Source organism: Agelaius tricolor, unplaced genomic scaffold (assembly GCF_023055355.1).
Source record: "Agelaius tricolor isolate 1412-34295 unplaced genomic scaffold, bAgeTri1.0.p SCAF_1, whole genome shotgun sequence".
Taxonomy (NCBI): domain Eukaryota; kingdom Metazoa; phylum Chordata; class Aves; order Passeriformes; family Icteridae; genus Agelaius; species Agelaius tricolor.
The window spans coordinates 7,548,832-7,574,744 of record NW_027269261.1 but is presented as its reverse complement, the minus strand read 5'-3'; the positions used below and the strand labels follow the sequence as shown (position 1 = coordinate 7,574,744).

Here is a 25,913-nt window from a genome sequence, read left to right as displayed (position 1 = left end):
TTCTACCTCTCAGACTGCCCTGTGCACTGACAAACCACTGAACAACATCCTGTAAACAGGATCCTCCACATTGACCAAGCCAAACATGGTAATCCAGCCTGTGTTTTCCATTATTAAGGTCCCTGACAACTGATGGTTTTACCATGCAGAACTAGAAAACATTATAATAAAGACTTAATTTTTACTTCACCAGGATTTCCTTCCTAACAATTAAAGAGGTGCATCAGATGCTGAGTGCTTGGAGTTGATTTTTCTAAAGCATGTTCTAGAAATTCTCCTGGTAATTTAGAAAACCAGATTTATTTGTCTTCCTGGTTGCAAAAGCAGCTCTCAAAACAAGGGAAAAAACAAGCTCTCAAACATACAAGTAATGCAGGAACATCTATCAAATCCAAGGACAGCCTGAAGCAATAGTTCCAATTGCCTCTTGCATGCACAGGGAGCTTTACCTCTCCCTAAAGTTGGATGACAGCCTGCCAACAACACCTTTCTGACTGCTGGTCAGAAATGCTAAAAAACACAATGCAGGTGTAATCATCTGTCATGAGTCAGCTATCAGGAGCTTCCTTCTAAAGAAGGGGAACCCAAGCCTTCCAGCACCACTGACATTCCCATTCCATGCCAAATGCTTTCTCCTGTATCATGGATAAAAACCCATAAGATGTTGCCCACCTTTTTCTGACATCAAAGCTGCTGGTACAGCACAGCCAATACAATCAATGCCAAGTGTTTGCAAAACACAGAATTTCTGTATTTTAAAGATAAACTACATACAAAACATGTGGTTTTAAACCCCAATATGGGGAAGAGAGTCACCATCTCACTGCAGTCTTCCATGTAAAATTTGATGGATGATGTAGAACACACAAGGACTAGCATTAGCCAACATTTTAGCATTTTTTCCTAAGAGATGGCAGTACAAGCAAGGCAGCAGCCAATTCAGCCAGGCAAATTAAACTTATGCCCAGGCTGCACAAATGCAGGTAGTGAAGCCAGTGATCATTTCACTATAAAGAGCTAATTCTGAGTAGATTTTTGTTCTATGTAATGATTTTTACTGTCTGTCACTTCACAGCCCAGCTGGCCAATTCCAGGTGTACTGATTTAAGGAATACATGAGCTCTTGTGAAATGAAGGAACACAGAGGCCCATGCTAACAGTTTAATATATCAGCCATCTCCATCAAAGGCTCTTGTGCAAATCTTGTGTAGTTCACAGAAAACCATCATGACTCCCCCTTTAGGGAAGGAAATAGAAAAGTCCACAAAGCTTATGAAAGCTTTATGAGAGCTCACATCTAATTCAGGGATGCTGGCAAGATAGCTGGGAGCAGCTTCCAGGTGGAAACAGGTCATACTCTCCTGTCATAGACATATTTTCTGAAAAATCCTTTCACTAGGATCTTTTCTTCTGAGAAGCTGGGAAGCTTCAGCTTCTCCATGTTTTGTTGCTTTGGAATGTGATTTGGAGAATTGTTTACCCAGCATGTGAATTGTTTTTACTTGATGACCAATGACAGCCAGCTGTGAGCAGTCACAAGATTTTATTATTCATTCCTTTCTTTTCTAGCCTTCTGATGCCTCCTTTCTCTTTCTTCAGTATAGTTTTAGTATATCATTTTCTTTTAATATAATATATATCATAAAATAATAAATCAGCCTTCTGAAACACGGAGTCAAGATTCTCATCTCTTCCCTCATCCTGGGGACCCTCCAACACCACCACACTTACCCAGCCTCACAAATGAGTAAAAATAGAGCCAGAAAAGGCAGAGGATGGGAGCTGCCAGGGCCTGATTGACAGCTGCAAAGTGCATCTTCTTCTCCAGCTTGGCAGGGAGATAGGCATAGTAGAGGTTGTGACGGTCCACCATGTGCTTCAGGAGGATGTAGATCAAACCTGGCAGGGGAAACAGCAGAGCCAAGCAGAGGCTGTTGGAGGTTTGGTAAAAAGCAGCAGCTCTGTGAAGGGATCTGCACTAACCAAGGGAGTGGATGCAGCCCAGACACGAGAGGGGTACAACTGTAAGACAGCACCTGCTCCTAAAGCTTAGCAGCTGAGCTTGTTGCATCTCCATCCCTCCCCTCTCCACACACTTCTCTGTCTCTGTGGTGCCTCTTGTGCTCCCAGGGAGAGCCCAGAGCTCCTTCCAGGTGCTGGCACATGAGGCCAAGCCAGTAGGGAAGACTTCCCAGCTCCCCTTGCACTGTTGCTGGTAAGGAAGGCATGACAGTGGCTTAACATCTCCCTCTCAGCCTTCACCAGATCGATGACTGGATTTCAAGTCAGCTACTCCTTATCCAAACAAACAGCCAGCAACTGCTGTGGCAGCTATGAATTGCAACAGCTCTGGGATGCAGTGGCACATTCAGATATTTACAACTGCAGACAAAACAGAATGTAAGTAAATATCAATTACATTGTTACAGAAAAATTGGCCACATTCTCCCAGTAATAAGGTTGTTGATTAAACCAGTTCTGAACAATATCTAATTTAGATAATTATCTTGTATCTAGCTCTGTAAAGTTTCGGATTAGAAAATGAAAATACCAACTATATAAAATTATTTAGTACTACTTATGTCTGATCTAAACCCTTAACTACCAAAGCCAGTACACTCAAAGTTGAGAAATAAAATAAACATCTAATAGATATTAAATGTATTTTCAACCTCTAAAGGCAGTACAAGAGCTAAGTAATTCATCATCTTTTTCGCTGCTCTTCCACAAGAAAGGAAGGAAACTCGGATCCAAGTCCTAAGGATTATCAGCATTTGAATGGGAATAAGAATGCAGAGCTGAGCCTTCCCACATGCCCTATCTCACTCCCACAGTGCCCACTTGAAAACTTACCAAAAGGGACAATGATGGGACATGTGATGCTGTAGGCCATGATGACAGTGAACACACACAGCATCCAGGCATACATTGCTCCAAATTCATATTCAAATGCCTGTTGCTAGGAACAAAAACAAAACACTCAAAACTCTCGAGTCATCCATCAATGTGTCAGGAGTTAAGAATAGATTCCCTAAAGCAACAATTCACCTTATCTTATTCGTTCTGAGAGATCAGTTATTTCCCTAAGAGGCAGAAATGATATAATTAGAGGAAGTATTTTGTGTTTTTATTACCTGCACATACAGAAAAGATGCTGTTTCTTTCTTAACCTTAAAGTAATTTCTCAGAGAATCTGTATCTACAAGAAGCAGCTCCTTAAAATCACAAAGCAGAAAATAATTGTGCCAGACTCAGAACCTTCACCTCACTGTGGTAGCTACATTCAGGCTTAAGTTCCCATTGTAACACCTGGAATTTTAAGCCAAAAGATGACATTTCACTTGGAAGTGAAAGTCCACCTCTTAAAAAGGAATATAGGCAAAAAGATATATTTTGCTAGGTGTACGTTCAGTTTAAAGCAAGTTGTACACACCTGATGGCTGACAGAAGAAACTAACTCTAGACAGTTTTAAACAAAAAAAAAAAAAAACCCAGAAGTTCAGACTATAAGATAAAATCAGAACTATTCTATGAAATCTACATCATAAAACTCTGACTTAGAGCTATGAAGAGATTGATACCTGAAACTCAGAGCTTGGATTTTGATTTTTGACCATCTCTGACTGGAATAAATCCCTCCCTGCTATCTGTGCTGTGAACGAAGGGATTATGAACCTGCCGTGGACAAGCAAAACAAAGGCTAAAAAAAAAAAAAAAGTCAGGAGATGATAGTTAATGGTATGAAGGGTGGGTGCTGCCACTGTTTCTGACAAGGATCAGCCACTGAAATGCCTCCTGCTCAGGTGGGCTCCAGTACCTGTTTGATGTTTTTCCTCTCTGCTGTGGACTTGGCCATGATCATGCGTATGGTGTAGAGGATGAGCCCCGGCAGGCGCAGCAGCTCCATCCCATTGCCCACGAAGGCTGAGGCAATCACATAGTTCACAAAGAAGGCTCCCTGGTCAGGCAGGAAAACACATCTGCCAGGAAAGACACCAGACACTGGCTGGGAGGAAGGCAAGCAAACCTTGGAGGTGTACAGTGTATTCCTATTGCCTTTGGAAATCTCTTCTGGTAAGAATAAGCACTATGTAGGTTAGGAAGTGGCCAGCAGAACTTCTGATAACCTTGCTGTAAAAGAACACTGCACAATGCACACTACACACTACAAACACACTACAAATGCAGCTAGGGTAGTATGTAAGAGCCTGGCTGAGGTGCAGCCCAGATGAGGAATAAACTGCTCACAAAAAGATGCAGCAGCCTGATGGGTGGCTGAGAGCAGACAAGAGCATCCTCTGATGTCTGCAACAGCAACCTGACACAAGATGAGATAAGACTGCAAAAGAATAATCATCTCTCCTAACTTAGTAACTCCTAATTGTCTTCCTGTTACCAATTTTGAAATTGCATTTGGAAATCTATGCCCTAATAATTGCATTCTATTCTTTCCCTCCAGGTACAGGAACTTAAAATAACCAATATCTGCAAATTTGCAATGTAATGTGTGTAAAAATATATATTTTTCAGAAAGAGAACTGCTGCAGCTCTTTGGTCTCACTGTAATCCTTGAGAAGATCCCCTGTCAATGATATGCAACAATCCTCATCCAATTCCAATATCTTATCATCCTTTCTGTGAAGAAATTCTTTCTAATGTCCAATCTTATTATCTCCTCCCCTTACTCAGAAGCTCAACATCATCCCAAAGTAGCAACCCTGAGCAAATTTTAATAAACACTAACCAAGGACATTAAACAGCAAAAAAAACCCCCAAAAACTTAAGTCCTAAGTATTTCTTTACAAAGGAATAGCAAAGAGAATATTATTTAGCTGATACTTACTCCAGCCTTACTGCAGAATCAGAGGATTCTCTGTCAAACAGCCAGCGGAAAAAAAAATCCAGACTGAAAGAAAGATGGTGAATGTAATTCAGTCTCCCACACCTTAGTACTGTTTAAAAATGCTTCTCTTTTTAAGCAGCTTGAGTCAAGATAGTATAGAAAGAATTTAGTATAGCACAGAAAGAATTTAAGCAAGTAATCTAAACACTACTTCAGCTTTATCACAGTTAATGATAGCTAGAAATAAGAAAAAAGGTACAAAATTAAACAGAACAAAAATATCTGCCTCATATTAAAGTTTTATTATTAATTTTTAGCAATTATTATGCAGATAGAACAAATACATGTCATCCAGGGAAACAGTCAAAAACTGTTAAGGTGGGAAAAAAAGGACAACTGAAGTATAAGACACAGTCAGGAAACTTGATTCTCAGCTATAATGATGAGTATGGGAAACTTTTAATTAGCCATTGATCTTACAAGGTCTTAAATCTCTTTGTTAAAAGAAAAGCCAGGCTTTGGAAACTTTTAAGGACTCTGAGGATCCCAGATGTAAGATGAATATTGAAACCTAATGTGCAATGATAACATAACCACACACACTGAAGGGAGTGGGGGTCCATTGACTATACCACACAACTAGAAAACAAAAGCAAGATGTCTCATTATAAAAGCACTCAGCCATTATCTCATTAAACTATGATTCTTTACCTGGTCAGACCAAGGGAAGGCAGAATCAATACCATGAAGATCAAAAAAATGTAGACTTTATGCATCATTATTCTGTTCTCTGCAGATCTATCAACATAAAAAGGCACTGAGTGAGAAACTCATACAAAAAGCTGCCACATATGAGGGATCTTTCCTGGACAATGCCAGCACTTGTCAGACTCCCAGCTTCTCCTACCATATCACATTGCTACATTTTTATCAGATAAAAACCAAACATCTCTGAGATATTCACCAATATGGACCAAGCAGAATTTCAGTATCTTCTTGGGCAACAAAAATCTTGCTGAACGTTAATCCAGCAAGATTTTTTTGTATAAAGAAGTGTTGCAAGTGGTTTTTTTTACTTTGTATAAAAACAAACAATGACTACAATGTATGACAAGCACAGCTCATCTCTCACCCAAAGACAATCTTTCCAATCTTTCAACAGCTTGGAAACAAACAGCTCTTCAAGTGCCATGCCAGCAGGGATTAAGCAGTTCAGCAGAAGGCACCACTGCCAAGAAACCAGACACTTAGACAAGCTCCCTGTCAGGTGTCAAGTCTTGGGGAACAGCATGACACTACAAATGCTAAACCCCCAGTACAGCAGCAGGAATGTGGATCCAGTGACAGCCTGTTGCCAGAAAAGGGGAGCTCTGTGAACACTTCAGACTCCTAGAGGTGGTATCTGATAGGGCTTTAAAACCACAGGGGTTTTATTATAGGAGCACTTGGGCACTGTGAGACCCATCAGTGTAACTGCACTGAGGCTTGAAATCAGACCTGTGATCTCTATGATCTCTAGTGACTTCAGAAAATTATTTTAACTGATGGAGAAGGGCTCAAAGTTCATGTGTGCAGCACAGCTACCAAAACAAAGATGATGAAAAGCATACAGCTGTGACAAATAAACAATAGACTCTAGAAATGGTGTCTTAGAAAAGCATTGCCTAAAAATTTAAAAGCAAAACCATCAGATTTACCTTAGAATATAAAAACAAACAATGACTACAAGCTTTATGGGTAAAGACTGAGTGAAGTTGAGATTGAAGTGCCATGCTTTTATCTGTGTGTAGGTAAACAGGCCATCAATTCTGGTACTCCAAACCAAGTTGTGCTGAGTTCTCCAAGTCAGCAGCTCTTTAGTGGGCTTGACATCTCTGGGGTGCCCCAGCTCAGTGTGAAAACCTTGCATCAACACATCTGCTGGGCCTTTGGCCCTATAAATCTTCTCAGATCACCACTGATATCCAACAGATCTGAGCTGTGAACCAGGAGTTACATCCAGACCATTTTGTCATGCCAAACAACAAAAAGATGCATACCCTTTTTATAAGTTGTCAGCCTGGAGGGGATCCAGACCACATGGCCAATCTTCCCAGAGAGCAAGTTAATTATGGGATTAGAGGCACTTCCTATGTTCCTGTTGAAGCTACACCTCCTGAGCCTGCTCTTATATATTTTTTTTCTGATTAAACACAAAGAGGAGTGAGGTGGGGAGCAGGGGAAAGCATAAGCCAATCATGTGGTCATATTAGATTTGCTGTGTGGGTTACAAATTACTCAATGTAACCATGTTATAACCATGTTATAACCATGCTGAAGTATGGTTATAACACTAGAAAGAGACAGGAACAGGAAAGGTCTTGCTAGGAGAGCTCTGCAGATTTGAGAGCTCTGGGAAAGATCAGCACTTCATTTATCTCAGTAGTTCAGCTGATAAGGTAAAAACAGAGGAAAAAGTTGCTTACTTTGTCCAGTGGGACTCCAGCAAAGTTGAGTAATAGACAATTGTTGGTAACAAAGCTGAGAAGGACCAGAGCAAGAGAGTTGGGAAAAACTGACTGATGACAGGATTCTAGAGGGGGAGGAAATAAGATTTAGTATTAAAAACACTTTAATGCAGTCATGGTAGAACAGAGATGCTAATATTTTGCTTTTTGTAAATTATAACAGGATGAAGTGAAAAAATTATATTCAGATAATCTTAAATTGAGTAATGAGTGCTTAGCACTGGCATGCAAGACAAAAAACCCAAGTGAGATTTGGAATTAAATTCCATGAGAGTGCAGTCCCACAAGTAGTTTTTATGTAGTTTACACTAGCTTGGGGAAATATTTAAAAAGAACAAATTGCTTTAGCTGCAGTCTAAGTAGGATCAGATATATATGTCATCTTGCTTTGAATCCTATAAGCAAAATTTTTTTAAAAATTACCTCAGAGTTAAAAATCTGAACTTCCCCCTCTTATCATAAAAATCAAAATACAAGTTGGATTTGAAATTCCATTTTTTGATTACAACATTTAGAATTATTTAAGTTTGGACTGCAAATTTTTACCACAAATACATAAACATGTTAGAATAATATAAAACCTCAGATAAAAATTACTTCAGACTATTTTCCAGGAACAAAAGAGGGCTAAAGACCTGATTCTGGACTTATGGTTTTAATCAGCAGCTACATAAAACAGTCCTGAGAATTTCAACTGAAGCTGTAAGAAATTTCAATTGAAGGTGAAACAATGAAACCCTATCAATTTACCAACATTTTGGTCTGATCCACAGCTATATCCAAACATATGGCAATACTCACATTAAGGTAGTGAATAGGTTTAGTGACATTGAACTTGTCCATGGTTGAGATGATTATGGAAGGAGTAGTAAGAAAAAACAGCACAATAAAAAGTAGCAGATTAATGCAAGCCCATCTAAACCACCATTTCAATCCACGCACTGAAAGATTTTTCCTGGAGAAAGAAGTAAAAATAAAAAAGGCATTAAAACAAGCAGCAAGCATTTGCTGTTAAAAAAAGATATCTGTCTATCTGTCAAATAACAGGTGGCACTGCTTTTTCTAAACTGAGCCTTCAAAGTTATATAACAAAGCACTACACAAGTTCCAGTTGCTATTAGAAATAAAGAGAACTGTGCAAATTCTCTTGAATGATACTATAAATTATGCTTGCAGAAGAACATATCTAATTTTTCATTACAAAAGCACAACATCTCATCTAGTTAAGATTTGGGATGAAACACTTCCATTGTTCAATAATACAGAAGTACTAAAAAGAAATGGAACAAGAAGAGACAGAGAACACAGAGAATTTCTTCAAGAATACCTATCAGAGGCAGAATCTACCAAAAAATTGTGATTTGAAATAAAATTTCAAATAATACATATCAGAGGCAGAATCTACCAAAAAAACTGGGATTTGAAATAAAATTTCAAATTTGCAAACACTGCATCCCTTCCTGCCATATTAAAACAGCAGCTGTAGATTTTAAACAAGTAAATTTCTTAAATGTTATTTGAGACAGTCGCCAAAAGGACTGGAATGATTTGAGCACCAGGCAAAGCCAAATATTCAGAACAAAAAAACAGGGATACAGAGGTTCAGTAACATCCCTGATTATGACAAGTCTTCTTGGCACATCCCTGGGTCCCTCTTCTTCAAGGTGAGGAGAAGAAAAGGAAAAAAAAAGAACAGGAAGAAGACAGACCAGAGTTTACAGAGTGGACCAAGTTACACTCATCACATAGCAACTCAAAAATATACACATATTCTGAGGATACTCAGCACTAAAACCAAGTTGCTTCACTCAGATCTTAACTGTAGACATGCACTAGCCTCAAAAAAAGGAAATACTGAGGGACAGATATAAACAGGATTGGACTTTTTTAAAATTTTGGGGTGGAAAAACTCTAGTCCATTACCCCAGTAATGCCCACAGACCCCAAGGTCAATGAAGAACATGAGTAACTAAAATAAAGAGGCAGATCAACCACATTCCAACACCACATAAAGTTTTAGTTTAGGGTTAAAAAAACCCACACTCATCCCTGTTTGTCCTGTGCCCATTCTAATTCCACATTATCACCAACAAATGGATGTAAAAGAGGAATCTTACCAACAAATATTCTCAGGATAAGGAGCATATGTAACCTCCCAGTTGGATACACACAGTTCCCTGCTGTAGGGTGATGGCTGGGGTTCTCCTTTACACTTAATGCTCTGACATTTACAGGCATTGAAGTCCTTAAGGATGCTGTAAGGAAGAAGAGGAAGATTTTTCCATTTTTTTACACCTGAAAATGCTAAATATGTAATGAGAAAGTCTGGGAGTAGTGATAAAGGATTTTGGGTTTTTTGTTTATTTTAATAACCTGTGATCAAGACAGAGCTTAAACAACACTGTAATATATTATGCATTAATGACCATTATTTAAACAGTTGATACCACAGGCCTGAGATCTGTTTTGTTAGAAATAAAAAGCAGTCTTGGTTTAAAATGTTTACTGCTTCTACCAACATGAACAACAGCAATGAGTCATTAAAAAAAGAAAAAAATCAAAGTCTGAGAGCATTGGAACAAAATAAAAGACAAACAGTTTCCTAAACACATCTTTACATAATACAGCTGTCTTCAAGTCAAAGTAGACTAATGAAATGAGACTGCAGACTAATCTTTTACACTAGTATCAAAACCAGCCAATTTTGCCTTGAGTACCAATTCTCAGAAGAATTTTTAGCAAGCCAGTATCCTCACAATTCAAAATATTAGCCTCTTTCACCCACTTCTAAAATAATCACAGTGCTTAATTCTATCTTCCAATATTATGAGTTGACTGACACTCAAAATTTCAAGAAAAAATTTAAACATGCCCAGAATAAATGCTATCAAAGACCTTTCAAAGGACAGCAGTAGAAGGGTGAGGAACACATTCAGAAGCTATTTTTTACAGTAGCATAGAAACAATATATATTATATTTAGATGGGGTGATTCCAAAATCTGTGAACATGCTTTTTTCTCAGTTGTGGTCTTAACATAAAGACAGAGAGCCACACACAAGAACACCAAACTAACAAACACAACCCTCAACCCCCCAGACCTTTTCCTTACCAGAATTCAAGCAGTGATGTCAGATTGCCAGCATCTTGCAGCAGCAAGTATTTAAGACAGTTGATTATTCTTTGATAGGTTATTTTTAAAAATATATATAGAGCAAGTTTTAGCCATCATTAAAAAGCTTCTGCAACCACCTGAGCCCCCAGAACCTCACTTCTGGTGTCCTGTTTCTCTCATCCTATTTCAGGGCTCTGCAGAGCAGAGCATCCTAAGGGCACCAAATAACTTTCTAATTTGATGGGAGCCTCAGCTTCACACATAATTCAATCTAATTTCCTAGGGAATGGAGTCCACCACATTAATCCCAAGCTAAACAAACTAAAATGTTTCCAGGTCTTGATGACTGAACTCAGAGAAGCCTGCAGTGCAACTCAGATCACTTGTTCAAAGAGGGACTAGCCCATCAAAATTGTACACAACACATCAGTAGCTAGAGAAGGAACTTGAGTGCTTATTTCTTCTTTCATTTTCACACCTCCAAATGTTATTTCATTACAAATTCAATAGAGGAGGCAGATTTCATCACACAATCACTACTCAATGAAAGAGTAGCAAGCAAAACTTTCTCCAAAATAGCAAATTCTTGCAAGAAATTCTACATCCTGGACTTCCTTGAAAAATGGCCTCAAAAACTCTCTCTCTAACATGACTTGAAGGCCAAAAGAATGCAGACAATTGAAACTACAGAGGCTAAGAACAGAAAAAGGCATGATGTGTTATGCTGCAATACAAATCTTATTCTGCTTCCCTTTACCCATTTTGTCTTAGCAAAAGATGTTTACAAAATGCCAACAGAACATGAGAGGCTGCACACATTTTTCTCTGCAAATAACTCAATAAAAGCACAAAACAACTTCTGCTATTAGGTCTAAACATATATCTATAACAACAGGTAAGAGATATACAGAATATGTGTATCTCTCACCTGTGGCCAGGTCCCTCACTGAGCCTACCCTGCTGAGATGACTTAACTGGCTGTGTAATTTGTACCCACTCTGATAGTTTGGTAATTGGACCATTTGCACAGTAAGAAATGGAGTTGTCAGTAACTCATATTCAAGAACTAATTAGTCTGGTCTACTAAAAACCTACCCTGATGGACTGGATCCCACACAAGAGAAAGGCTCTTTATCCCATTAAATGTCCCAAGCCTTTTAGTCCCTTAGGTAATTTCTTCATTCAAAGCATAGAGGCTAAAACACATTTATGGAAAAACTTACCAGAAAGCAAAGCAAAGCAAATCCACAGAATGGTGAAAAAGAAGAAAGGAAGAACCAACATAAGCAAACAAGGGACATAAACAAGAGATCAGTTGTACTATTTTAGTAAAAAGAGGGCAAACAAGACAATGGACAAAACTTACTAGGTTGCCATGGATTTCTCTTGAAATGTTACAAAGGCCATTCCCAGTGGGTTATTATGAACAGCTTGTTCCTCTTTTGAATATTCTTCCTCAAGTTCATTCCTAACTTTGGTATAATAATCTACAGCATCCTCCTGTGGGGAAATTGATGGCTGTTAGGTGCAATGTACCAGATGGCCAATATCCTCATCAACACACAGCTTACACAAACCATGGACACCCTTCCTCATGCCACTCCCACAAATTACAAATCATGCCACAAGGAGAGACAACAGGAAAATTTTCTTCTACTTTAGTTTGTGCACTAAGATTACATTTCAAAAGTTTCAGGGAATTCCTTTTCTATGCAGTACACGAACATGGCAGATAAGCTATGAATGAATAAAGAATTTTCTGAAGGACAATGAAACATGACACAAGCCCTATTTTCTACTCCTCTAATAACCCACTTAGCTATAACTAGAGAAGAACAGAATCTCTTACCCTTTCACATCCTCTCATTTCACAGCAGCAGAATTGACCACATGGCTTAGGGTTGATTTGGACCCTCTTGCCATACTTCTGATGCAGGTGTTCATAGTAAATCAGACTTTTTTCTGCCTGTTTTCTACACAAAAAAAATACATCCAGAACATTTTGCAAGAAAACAGTATCAAAATCAACCTTAAAAAGATTATAATCCCTGAGAGGAAAAAATTATGCCAGGGACTGATAGCAAATTAATCAGCCACCAAAGATATTTACATGCAGTTTATTTTGGTTATTTATATAATTTATTTGCAAGTCTGTATAATCATTATACAGCCTACATGTAGTGAAGTTCTAGGACTACTCACTACTTGTAGTGAGGGTCCAGGAAAAAAAACAACCCAATTTTATTCTTGAGAGCCCAGAAGACAACACTTGTCTCTCCTGTGATCAGCACCTCTGGCCAAAGAAGCAGGGTTAACAGTTATTAATTCAATAGTTCAGTTCTTCACTTTGCACTGCCTGTCTGTAAATAATTCAGTGCAAACATACATAAATAATCAGCAAGTCAAAACTTAATTTAGGCAACACACAACATATCACACCAACAAGAGATGGGCTGAGCCCCATAAACCCCTTCAAAACACAGCTGAATCTAACTGAAGTCCAGAACTTGAAGAGCAAAATCCACTTTTAGGATACACCAGGTTAGTACTGCTGGTGCATGTTGATCAAGGACTAGCAAAACATTCAAAGAATTATGCTAAATTTGTGTAGGTTCCAAAAACAAGTACCTTTTTTTGAAAAGGTTAATAAGCCTGGCTACATCATAACACAGCTGGACCTCCAGCACAGTGCAGGTTGGGTAGGCATCCCTGAAAGGAAGCAGCACATGAGAACAATAGGAACAGAAAGTACAGTGAAGAAACTGTTTCAAGAGCAGCACTGGTATCTAACTGACATCTCATCACTCATTTAATTTCTGAATGAGGTGTCAGAGAGCAGAGAGTTCCACAGACAGCCGTTGGAAGTTACGCAATATGAGATGCACAGCTTTATTCCAAGTAAAAGTTGTGTGGGGACATGACTGGAAAGTGTAGATGCACAGACACTTGCTTAAATTCTGATTTAAAGATCAGTTAACTAACTTGATTGAAATATAATCTTTTTTGAATTTTAAACAGTGCAAAATTAAAAAAAATTATTTGCTTGGGCAGGGAAAACTATCAGGGCAATTCTACATCTCCTATTCCTAAACAAAGATGGAAAGAAACTTTTTACAAGGGCATGTAGTGACAGCATAAGGGAGAATGACTTCAAACAAAAAGAAAATAGGTTTAGATCAGATATTAGGAGGAACTTCTTCACTGTGAGGGCAGTGAGGCCCTGGAACAGGTTGCTCAGAGAAGCTGTGGATGCTTCATACCTGGAAGTGTTCAGGGTCATGTTGGATGGGGCTCTGAGCAACCTGGTCTAGTGGAAGGTGTCCCTGCCCATGGCAGGGAATTGGAACTTGATGATTTTTAAGGTCCCTTCCAAGCCAAACCATTCCATGACTCCAATCTTATCACTTACGTGAAATGGTTTTGCACAATCTCTTCACTTGCATTTTTTGGAAGACCAGTTATGAACAACGTGCACTTAACCTGGGAGAGAAAATGTAATTACATTTTTACGTACAATCAAAATGACATTTTGATAAAATACATTGCAAAAGAGAAAACAAGAATATAAAGAAGGCCAAGACACAGCACAATTAGCTGTGTACTAGAGCAGGAAAAAAGGCAGGTAATTCTTATTTTGGTGGGAGCTCATCTATCTAAGACAGCACCTTCTGCACTGGTAACAGGTTACAGCAAAATTTCACAAATCCCTCCCCAACCCCCTTCTCTCCATTTGTTTTCACAATTCACTCAGTAGAGCATTGCTTTCAGTCAATTCCTCCACTTTTATGTCACATTCTAGCATGCAGGAGGCACCTTAGCAATTTGCTTTTTTAGCATTATCCATTGGCAAATACACTTTTTTTCACTCCAATACAGACACTTACTATGTTTTCTTCTTTATATGTGACATACTTCATGTGATGTCTCATGAAGACAACAGTCAGAATCAGGTATACAACAGCAAAAACTGTGTGCAGCCAAAGAAGATTATTGCTGTCAGACAAAACAGAAATATGAGAAACAGGAAGAACCAATCATCCAGCTGATAGAAGGAGCCATCAGAATGACATTCAGATCAAAACCTCTCACTGAACACAAAACAAGGCAAAAAGGCAGCTAGTGCTAGTCAGTCACACCTATGCAGGTGCCTTGGACAGTCTACAGGATTATTTGCTTCTCATAAAATTCTATGGGTCATGGAGCTAAAAAGAAAACAGATGCTCTATGACATGGACATATTTAGGCAGTGTTTGGCTTTTACTTTCTCATTCAGATGACATATATGACATATGATGCTATTTGCCAAAATGTTTGTTATCTACTTTATAATTTACTGTGCTGAGTGCATAATTAAACTCTCCTTGAACACAATCCTTACTCAAATTGAAAACAGCCTCATATAGGGAGTAAATTCTGCTCTTCTGATAGCTCCTTCTTCAAAGCTTACAGAAGTTCTGTTTTGTGAACAGCTCTTCAGTTTTGTGAAGAGCATTAATAATTGCAATTAAACCAAAATACAGGAACTTATTTTACAGATTAAAAAAATCCAACAAAGTAAAAAAATCCCCATTAGTTACTTGGTTTCATAACATGGTTAAACAAAACAGAAATTCTACTGAACATAGTGCCAGGGATGGATGTGGGTTGATCAAGAATAAATCAGAAGATTTGTGCAGTTTTGTACTGCAACTATTTTACAGACTTTTAAAAACACATTGAAGAAATTTTAATTGTAATCTCAGATGGGAGAGATATGCACACACATAAATCTAATGTAAGGGAATTTAAATCATCCCAGCTGCAGATTCCAGTAAAGCTATCAGCTTTACATTCCTTCTGAAGCATGGTTTCCTTTAATGGGGAAATTTCTGAAAAGAATATCACTGGGTGTGCAGTCATTAGCCAAGAGAAACATGTGGTGTAAAAATGAGAGCTGAGAGACCAGAAGCCCACTCTCAGGATTTCTTATCAGCACTGCAAGTGCACAGCCTGAAGCAGAGCATATCCCAGTTTCAGCTGACAGACAGAGATTAAGTTATTCCAACCCTATAAGCCATGCTGCAAGTACCAGTTCTTGTGTTTAGAGACCATGGAGGAAACAGACATCAGCACAGAGGGACTCTGCAAGACTCACCTGGTTTGTAAATTTACTATAGTTGTTCTTCCAAAACTATAGGGATCTTTATCTAAGAAGAACAAGAACAAGTAGGAAAATTAACTGGTGCAACACTTATTGTCAGAAAGTCATCTTTTATTCTATTTTTTAAAGAAGTTGATATATTTCTTTTTACTGCTGAGCAAGTTTGTTGATAAAAGTATTTAGAATCATAATCAATGCTGGTTTACTCTGCCTGTGTTTTAAAGTTGGAAAAGACACCCCTAGATTATACCACATTCAAGTCATCAAGAAAAACAGTAGAGTGTTTTGAAAATCTATACACTGGATCTTTGAAGCAGTTCTCCTTCTCCCTCCAATCTCCCTTCATGTCCATTTACAATATTGCTTAGGGATTGAACATATTTCCTTCACATTTTTCTTTCATCTTAACTGATTTCTTATCTCAGGCTTTTAAGCTGCATTAATTCAGTGCTGACAAAACAGTGCTGACAACCTTGGTAAGGTCAAAAATGGGTTTACATGACATTATTTCAATAGACTGCCAAGTATTTAAAAAATTATAATGCAAGTGAGGGAAAATTGAGCAAATGATTACAAAGTAAAAGGAGTTTAGTGTATCTAGAAAGCTAAACAATCCTTCCAGCCCAGACTGTTAAACCACATTGCAAGTTAAGTCATCACAACTGAAAATGCACAAATCAACTTCCAGTGGAAGAGGAGGAAGAAGGGGAGAGATATTAAAGTTTGGTTTCTGCTGTATTTCCTAGACTCACAAAGGTTAATGCAGAAAAACAGAAGCTATATTGTCCTGCTTTAATAAAAAGCTCATTTTAATATAACAAAAGAATTGCCAAGAAAGAGCTCATAAAAGGGAGGTCAGAGATGGAAGTGCCAAAGGTAAACAATACAAAAAGGAAAAGCTACAATGTAACCTATTACAGACAACAACTATGTCACAAGGCTCTTAAAAACCATGAACAACACTTTAAACATGATCTTGAGGAGACTGATGCAAAGCCAGGTATGAAATGGGATCCTAAGGGTTCATAATCAAAAATAGAAGAATGTATAAACAGGGTTTAACAGAGATCTCACTCAAAGAACTCAGGTTTCCCATCAGCAAACTGAATGGCAGACTAGAGGACATTGGAGGTGCCACACTGGAAGACATAATGAGGACTAGACTGCAAGAAATATGAAATGAAATTTATCTAGTCAGCACTGACAAAGTCTCTGCAAGATTTGTCCAATTTTGAGACAAAAACCAAGACATAAAGGAACAATGGCAGACAGTGTAGCTGGATTAAAACAAAAATGGCTGGCAATTTTATGATCAGCCAAATGGAAAACATTTCTCATTAGAGACCAAATTAACTGGTTTGTTTAAGAGAAAGAGGAAAAAGCAGATAAAAAATGTTTATCATTCTCAAGCAGCTACAAGGATTTTGTAAAGAGGAAAAGAATAATCTGTTATCTCCAGTGACAGATAAAAAAAAATTATTTTAAATTAATTGAAGGAAAAGAGGTCCAGACTGGATACTAGAAAAAGATTTCTCAGCTGTGAAGATGTATTCCTTTGACAATCACCACCAATAAAAACCATAATGATCAACCCCAGTTAAGAGGGCATGGGTAAAGTTAATCCTGACTTGAGCCTTTTTAAGTCTTGCCATGTAAGTCTTATCTGCAGTCTTGTTTCTGACAAGTGTTTAAAGAGCCCCCTACAATCACACAAATTTCACATCAGACTGAGGGGGTGTGTTGTGCTTGTGTGGCCAGGTTTAGGTAACAGGGGAGCAACAGGGGTGGATTCTGTGAGAAGCTGCCAGAAGCTTCCCCCATGTCCAAAAGAGCCAATTCCAGCCAGCTCCAGGACAGACCCATTGCTGGCTGAGGCCAAGCCAATTAGGAATGATAGTAACACCTCCATGATAACATGAAAAATGTTCCTGTGCAGATCTAACTGCAGGCAGAGAGCAGAGTGAGAATATGTGAGAGGAACAACTCTGCAGACACCGAGGTCAGTGCAGAAGGAAGAGCAGGAGGTGCTCCAGGCACCAGAGCTGAGGTTTCTCTGAGAACCATGGGGATGCAGAGATCCACCTGCAGCCCATGGAGAAGACCCACACTGGAGAAGGTGGATGCCTGAGGGGAGGCTGCAATCCTGTGGGAGGCCTGTGCTGGAGGAGGGTCCTGACAGACACCTGTGGACCCATGGAGAGAGGAGCCCATGCTGGAGCAGCTTTCCTGGTGGGACTTGTGACCCTGTGGGGTACTCATGCTGTGCATGAAGGACTGCACTCTGTAGAAGAGAGACTTATGGGGCAGCAGTTTGTGAAGATGGCATCCAGCCAGAGTCAACCCACTAGAATGGTTAAAAAACAACCTTATAAACTTAACCAAAATCAAAAATCCTAAAGAGTTTTTGCTATTATATAAAGAACTGTTCTAAGAACACAAAAGAATAAATTCTTACCAAGCAGATCACCTGAGAGATTGACAGGCAGTATCACACACACAGACAAAATGCTGATAGCAATCAGCAGGCAGATGATGTGACGCTGGAAGGCGAGGTAGTGGATGGCATCTTCCCCACACCTCTCGTGAATCTCATCATCACTGCATCAGCCAGAAAAGCACATGGTCACATTAAGGAATCTTCTTGGGAGGGTTTATGAACACACATTAGATCCTCAGTCTACTCAGTGACATCCCCATTCCCATCAATCCCTACTGGCTTTCAAAATGGCTGTGTCCTTTCACGTGTAAATTCAGGTTCCAAAAGTGTGCAATGCCACTATACAAAACTTAACACTAGGGAATTTAAGGCAATAATCTGAAAAGTAAATATGAATCCAAATTCTTTTGGACTAGAAGAGGACAAAGTCTTTTGCTGTGACCTCCTACTTTATGCCAGTCACAAGCCTAGCTCTCCAAATTTAAGATCAGTGACAGTATCCAGTCATCCCCATAAAGGCCCCCATAAAGGGAGGCAAATTACAACAGAACCACCTCACTCTTACAACACTCAGCTAACAGGAGATAGAAAAGGTTTTGGAATGAACTCTCATCATCTCTCCACTGTCAGCAGATAAGATCACTAGAATAGGAGAACTTAGAAAAGGAATGAACTGAACTAGCAAAAATGGAGAAGGACAGGCTTAACCCCCACCCCTTTCATATTTCACTGTATCCAAACTAGAAATTGATTTTTGAAGTCATGATCTACTCAGCCCCAAGAGACATAAAGAACACACATCACATGTCTAACATCCAGTTTCTGGGAAGCACTGGGATGGACTTTCCCTAGTTAGTCAATTCCAGCCCCAACCAAACCACCAGTTCTCCACAGAAACCCCTGCAGGGAAATCCCACTGCCTGCCTGGGGCCCTGCTGGCTTCAAACAGGGGAACACCCACGAGGTATTCTTTGGAGAGTAAAATCCTAGAGTGTAATTATTAGCTCTGAATCCATAGAAATGCTATAGATTCACTCAGATTCACACACTGTCCCAAGATTGGGAAGTCCCTGGACTTCTAGCAGGACAACTGTATCCTGAAAAAGTATTCCCATAAGTTGACCTTGTTTTCACTTCCTTTTTTCAACCAACCAGAGGCACCTGTATCAGTGCTTGTATTAAAACTCTATCTACTCAAATGGGAAAATAACCCCCAAAATTTTGGAATGAAAACCACCTTTCTAAATTATAAAAGATCAAAGCAAACCACAGCTCACTATTTCTGTTTCATATACTTACTGCATCCGAAAAGCAGCTGTAATCCAAGAACAAAACCCCTATAAATAAAATAAAATTTTAAAAAAGAAGTTTTTAGAAGCTGACATACAAAAATTAGAGTCTAATCCATCCAATTAAGATAAGTCTTTCTATTAAGACAATATCTTAGCTAAAAAGCTGGTAGCTTGTTGCTCTGAAATACAAGGGACTAATACAAGTTAATCAGTTAAATGCTTGTTAAAAACACTGCTGTGATTACATTCCAGGGAAGGCTTCTTATATAGGTTTACAAATCCCCCAATGAAACTGGATAGCAGAATTCACATCTCACTGAGCATCCCACAATGGTTCAAAAAAACCCCTTCTCTCTCAAAAGGGCTCCTCTTTCAAGTGAACATTATCCAACTAAATAAACACATGCTACTCCATAGCTAAAGTTGCTTGATGGTTTGAAAAAGATGGAGTAAAGTACACAAATAGCAGAGCAATCTTGATCAACCACGAGTATGCTTTTGATGCTCATACAAATAATTAATTGCAAGGCTAGATGTTAAGTTGATGCATGTATATATAAAATGTTGAAAACTTTGGATGCCACCACTGGACAACTGTTGCATGGCTCATTCTGAAGTTGCAACACAAAATTATAAGGGTGTACCAATTCAACAACTTCAGAAAGACCATGGAGGGAGCCAGTTATTGGCCAAAATATTACCCTCCACTTCAAACCATTTTGATTATTGAGAGTGCATAACATTATTATTAGCCTCACACTTGCATCCAGTTTTCTCAACACTGTGAGGAAAACAATGTACTGTGAAGAACAACTAGGTATTATTTGCAATGTGAACTCAATGTAACTTTTTGAACTGTCATCCCAGTACAAATTATCTACCAGTCTTTTTTTTTACTCTCCCCTCCCCCTTTGAAACACTAACATATAGTCCCTCTCTAAATTAAAAACAAAAAAAAACAACAAAAAAACCCCAACAAAACAACAAATCAGACTTAGAAACAATGACACAAGATACTGGTTTTATGATATGGCAATAGTTGGTCAGGAAACAGAGATTATGCGTAGTTCTATAAAAACACAGTTAACAATGCATTATTAATTTTTGCATAGAGATGAACTTCCAGTTTAATGATGGTTCATTGAAGTAGATGGAATGGCAGATTCCAGCAGATTCCATTCAGAAAGCATTATCAGAACTCTAGAATATTTACCTTATCATATTCAAGATCTTCAGGCACTGATGATGATGTTGACAACCGGTTATATCTTGATTCACTAAAACACATGAAATGATGCATTTAAGTATCTTTAACAACAGATGGTGGAGTTTTACAGAATTATTTCAACTTTAACAATTCTGACTAAGGGATGTAGTACAAGCACACTGTTTCACTTATGAAAGCTGTGGTTTTCACCCTGTAGCACGTGCCTAATTATAGCAACTTGTGTATGTCTCCTGTTGAACAGAGAGGACACATGAGCTCCTGACATGAGAGCACAGCTGAGCTTGAAAGAAAATAACATTTCATCAGGATATTAAAGCCACAGTGATGTAACAGAATGCAACACAGGTTTGGGAGCCTAGCCAGGATTAGATTTGCAAACTGGCTTCCTGTTTGGATATTCCTCACTAGAAGACATGACTTCTTTCCCCTCCATTTTTCTTCCTTTGTGGTACAGCCACTGCTCACAATTTCTCTTGGCAACTAAATCCCTGCAAAGGCACCTCCTCGCACAAACAGTCCTGTAGCAAGGCTAGAAACATTTAGAAACTCTGTAGCCCTCAAAAGCAGCAGAGTGCCTGTTTTCAGTTTGTTGCTAAAAAGAAATGTTGCAATGGTAATTACAGGAGGACACCTGTTACATTCCTGGGTGTTCCTGGGTGTCTCTGTCATTTTGACCAGCAGGCTCAGCTCACAGTCCAGCAGGACAAAAACAGAGGCTCCTGGGTGTCTGACTGCTCCAGCCTGCTGGTCCCATGCTTCCACAGCACCTTCATGACTGCTGCCTCAGCCAGCTGGATTAAAGCCTTCTCACTTATTGCCCATTCTATTTTGCATCATCTATCTTTCACAACTGTCCATAGATTACACCTAAAACCAGGGTTTGAGCTCTTTCCAGTTGCTCAGTTGTGAATTTACCACAATTTGATTGCACCAGGAAGAGGCTTGCTGTTAAAGTTTCCCCACTGCACACACAGACAGTTTGGATTTTAAACATCCCAACATATCATCCTACATTAAAAAAAAAATCAAATGCTCATTTGAAATATTACCACAAATCAGTGAAGAATTTCAGAAACCTGCAAAAGTCAGTGTTTCTTTTTGAACCTTTGGGAGATCTTGTGGCACGGGCTGTGCAGGGAGCCCTGGGAATATACTGGGCTTGAGCCAAGATAAACAGAATGGTTAATATCCCTCTGTAAAGAGGCACACTGCAAACAGCAGTGTGCAGCATGTCAGCAGACAAGCAGCCTCTTTCCTTCCCTCCACTTCCTTAACTCACAGCTGTAGGATGAAACCCATGGCAATGGAAACACAGAACTTATGGCTGAAACCACGGACAGTAACTCTCTGAGGGGGATGTATTCACACAAAGCAGTGTGAGGGCATTTTTAACAAATATGTGCAAGTGATTACAAGCATATTTAATTGATATAAATGCAGCACACTCACTGTACTTTCCTCCCCAAATGATTCAACAAGTCAGTCTGATTACATATCTTTTTTACCTTTCAACTTCTGACACCAGAGCAACACGACCATAGTCCCAGAATCTCTTTCTTATAATGGAAAACAGTAATATTAAAATCTAGAAAATAAAAAGGGAGATATTTAAAATATTTATTTTTCCCATTTCAAAATAATCATTCTTAGGTGTGTAAGAACTGACCAAAAATGCTGTCCTAGCTCCTAAATCAATTATCATATGCCAGCCAACTCAGTGGTGGCCATGCTACAGACCAACCTGTCTGGGACCAAAATTTCCTATCTCTGATCTCTGCAATGTATTTTTTCTGCCCCCTGTATTTTCCTTTTTTGAAAGAGACAGAGAAAACAAAAAAAAAAAAAGCTCCATCACTGAGTATTTCATAGCTTCATTTCTTTTTTTTTTTTATTTTAAACAAGTTCCTCTACAAAAAGCAATGAAGTGACAGGGCCTGTTTTCTATGCATATGCAACATACACTCTCACTTTCTGGTTCCTCCTCCATCCCATGGAATTCCTTATTCTGAACAACCTGTTTGGCTGGAAAGTGGTGTGAGTGATATAATTTACTGGGATCAAATACTGACTGGCCAGCCAGGATACACAGCCAGTCCAGATTATCTCTGTGTCAAGATTACACAGCTCATTTCCACATTTCACAATTAATACAACCTTCTTATGAGAGCCTTCCTCCTAACAGGGAGGATTCATTTAGATCTTCCTGCTTCACCTGGTCATTAAACTTGGTGCAGGCAGAAAAGTTCTCTAGATTTTTCACAACTCTGGTTGAAATTGGCTGTAGTATCCTGCAGTTATTAGGCAGGACTGCCAGATAAAAATGGGAAGAGAATGAAATATATAAACCTCACTTCCTTTGGAAACCAACCTAGAAATAACATATCAGAAACCCATCAACAGACAGTTACTAAAAGGATATGCAGTAAAAATGTCATGAAAATAAGAATACAGGAGCTGATAGATAATTTTCAGTACTTCATACTTGAAGAAAAGAGGAGTTTTCTGCACTGCACCCAACTCTCTACCTAACTCTGCTTGAGTGCAGAGTTCAACAGCAGCAAGGAACTCAAAAGCAGACTCAGTGTCTTAAAATTGATCCACAGCTTTAAAAAAAGGCAAACACTTCAAGTGAATCTTATTAAATGCTGTGCCAATGGTGACACTGAGCTGTAAATGCTGTACATCCTCAGAAAATGGATTTATTATTCTGAACATTCTCAGAAACCAAATTCCAACCCGACAAATAAGAGGATTCAGAGAACAATCTCACTTTTGAGAAGGTCAGAAGTACTTTCAATAAAAGAAATAGAAAACTGGGCTTACAAAAAAGAAGGTGACATCAAGCAGCAGGACAGTTGGGATTCCACCAAAGGTCACTCCTTGGAGCACTGTGCTGCCCTGGGCAGTGCTGTAGCAGTAAGTCTCATTTGTTCTGTTGAAAGGATCACTCCTATTCCCAAAGATGCCTAGATGAGAATGTCCAAAACCCAGAAAATAGAAAGGGTTCATTTTTTCTATCCCTTTAAAAGATAAAAAGAAGAAAAAAAAAAAGAAAAGAAAAAGTGAAACAAACTTGTGAAAAGCCTGGTTGGTACTTGTGAGATATACTAATATCATAAGTATAAAAAGTGGAGGAAGATGCAACCAGAAAACTACTTTGGGAAAGAAGGTGCCTTTGGCAATCTCTTCCTTTCATATGTGAAATGTCTTGCAATAACTGGCAGGTTCAGCTACCAGCAGTGCCTAGACAAGAATTCCAGACATCTAGTGAACCACATTCTCTTACAGAGATCTGAGGAAAACTGCAGAAGATCCCTCACAAAAAAAAACCCTTCCCTGTCATTTAATCCATAACATCTAACTACATATTCCAGCCTGGACTGTGATTCTAGGGATCACACAGGGTATTACATATTCCAATAACAGCAGTTTGAAAATTTTGTTCCTAGTTGATGAGCACATGTGAATGCAGCAGCTTGTGAACTTTGTATTTAAATGTCAAAGCCTTGAGATCATTAACAAATTCACCTAATTCCACAGAAAAGAACCACTACACAAATACACATGTTCCTTTCTGTTCTTGGAACATTGGGCGATTTTCCTTTTTCAAAATAATTCAGCTGAAAGGCCAGCACAGCTGGCCAGTTATTGTATGTCACAAACAAGGGAGAACAGAGAGTATTTCTCAGAGAACAGACATCTGCCTCATTTTAGTCAACTGACCTGATCAGATAACGTAGTACCATACAAGAATGCACCAGATTTGGCTATTGATACAAAGTTCTTTTTATCAGTGCAGGCAATTGCTCGTTTATTTTGGGGCTTTCCACTTCAAACATTTCCTTTCTTGGATCTTATTTACTTGCTGATTCCCAAGTACTGCTTCATGCAGAACACACTTCTGACTGATAAATTCACAGAGAAACCACTCCTCAAAAAAAAAACCTCAATCCTTCAAAAGCAAATATTCTAGGTCCTCATCACACAGGTCCAGGGACATTACTTTCGGGATGTTTTGCCTCTAACAGGAATGCACGTGTCTCTGACGAGATGCTGAAAACGAAACAAACAACAAAAAATGCTAATAACTAAATATTCTCCTTTTAAACAGCGGGAAAACAGCATGGAGAGCACTCCTCCCAAAACAGCATTTGCTAAGTGTTGGGCAGCGCCACATGGTGAGGAAGAAACTTTGTCTCAGCTGATGTGTTTCATCATGGGGGAAAAAAAAAAAAAAAAAAAAAAAAAAGAGAGAAAGAAAAAAAAACCCAACAACGCCCATAAAAGTTGTGCCGTGACTCCATCCTTGCTTCCTACGGACTGAAACTTAGCGCTGCCGGAAAAAAAAAAAAGCGTTTTTGAGGAGCCTTGGGGAATCTTCAGCACAAACCCGCACGCTAAACTCCAAGCAACACACTGGAGTTTATCAGACGCTGCTTCCAACCCTCGAAAGCTGCTCTTTTTAAACAAGCCGGCTGCCAGGCAGATAAAGAGCAGGGGAAGAGCTCCCACGGGTGGGGCTGCGCCGCAGGAGCCCGGGGAGCCCCGGGCGGGCTCCGGCAACGGGAACCGGGTCCCGTGTGGCCCCGGGAGCCCCCGGCGCTCCCGGCTCCGGCAGGGACGTGGAGCCGCGGCGGGCGGCACCGGCTTCCTCAGGAGCACATTGGGAAGCGCCAGGCTCGCCCCGGGAGGAGGGAGCGAATCCCTCCGATCCAGAGTAGGGTACTCTGAGCCGGAGGAGGCTCAGCTGCCCGCGGGGAGGGGGCTCAGAGCCCCGCGGGGAGGGTTCGCCGCTCCCGGCGCTGCCCGCCCCGACCCCGCTGAGGGGGGGTCCCGCTGAGGAGGGGCCGCGCTCACCTCGCCCACTCCCCTCCCCGCACGGCGCCGCTCCCTCCCTCCCTTACCTGCGCCGGGGCGGCCTCTCCTACCCCCGCCCTTCCCTTCTCTGCCTCTGCCTCTCCCTTCCCTGCCCTCCCGCCCCGTCACCTCACGGGCGGTCCCGAAATCCCCGGCGCGGCCCTGGAGTTACGAGCGCCGGCAACAAGTCCCGGCGTCTGCGCATGCGCGCGCGGGGCCCGCCGTCCGCTCTCCCCCCAGAGGCCGCTCCGGCCGGGACTGTACCACCCCGGCCGGGACAGTGCCACTCCGGCCGGGACAGTGCCACCCGTGCCGGGACAGTGCCACTCCGGCCGGGACAGTGCCACCCCGGCCGGGACAGTGCCACTCCAGCCGGGACTGTACCACCCCGGCCGGGACAGTGCCACTCCGGCCGGGACAGTGCCACTCCTGCCGGGACAGTGCCACCCGTGCCGGGACAGTGCCACTCCGGCCGGGACAGTGCCACTCCGGCCG

The 25,913-nt window shown here is 40.1% G+C and overlaps 1 protein-coding gene across 5 annotated transcripts in view; it reads right to left on the bottom strand.

The window, feature by feature from the left end:
• The window catches only part of TMEM63A (transmembrane protein 63A), a 39,295-nt gene extending 13,620 nt beyond the window's left edge, over positions 1-25,675 (bottom strand). The window contains exons 1-21 of one of the 5 annotated variants that reach the window (XM_071421806.1): positions 25,548-25,675; positions 24,285-24,614; positions 23,385-23,581; positions 22,067-22,146; positions 20,547-20,610; positions 19,341-19,378; positions 18,060-18,202; positions 15,599-15,650; positions 14,349-14,457; positions 13,874-13,944; positions 13,093-13,173; positions 12,314-12,437; positions 11,831-11,964; positions 9,468-9,605; positions 8,152-8,305; positions 7,309-7,415; positions 5,555-5,641; positions 4,844-4,906; positions 3,818-3,980; positions 2,854-2,959; positions 1,732-1,899 (exon numbers count right to left, since the gene is read on the bottom strand). In XM_071421806.1, the coding sequence (XP_071277907.1) occupies positions 1,732-1,899; positions 2,854-2,959; positions 3,818-3,980; positions 4,844-4,906; positions 5,555-5,641; positions 7,309-7,415; positions 8,152-8,305; positions 9,468-9,605; positions 11,831-11,964; positions 12,314-12,437; positions 13,093-13,173; positions 13,874-13,944; positions 14,349-14,457; positions 15,599-15,650; positions 18,060-18,202; positions 19,341-19,378; positions 20,547-20,610; positions 22,067-22,146; positions 23,385-23,570 (2,068 nt within the window). In that variant the 5' untranslated portion in view covers positions 23,571-23,581; positions 24,285-24,614; positions 25,548-25,675. Of the gene's footprint in view, positions 1-1,731; positions 1,900-2,853; positions 2,960-3,817; positions 3,981-4,843; positions 4,907-5,554; positions 5,642-7,308; positions 7,416-8,151; positions 8,306-9,467; positions 9,606-11,830; positions 11,965-12,313; positions 12,438-13,092; positions 13,174-13,873; positions 13,945-14,348; positions 14,458-15,598; positions 15,651-18,059; positions 18,203-19,340; positions 19,379-20,546; positions 20,611-22,066; positions 22,147-23,384; positions 23,658-24,284; positions 24,615-25,465 lie in introns of those variants that run through there. The other 4 variants (XM_071421816.1, XM_071421825.1, XM_071421835.1 and 1 more) reach the window with 4 other exon arrangements.
• Positions 25,676-25,913: the final 238 nt, after the last annotated feature.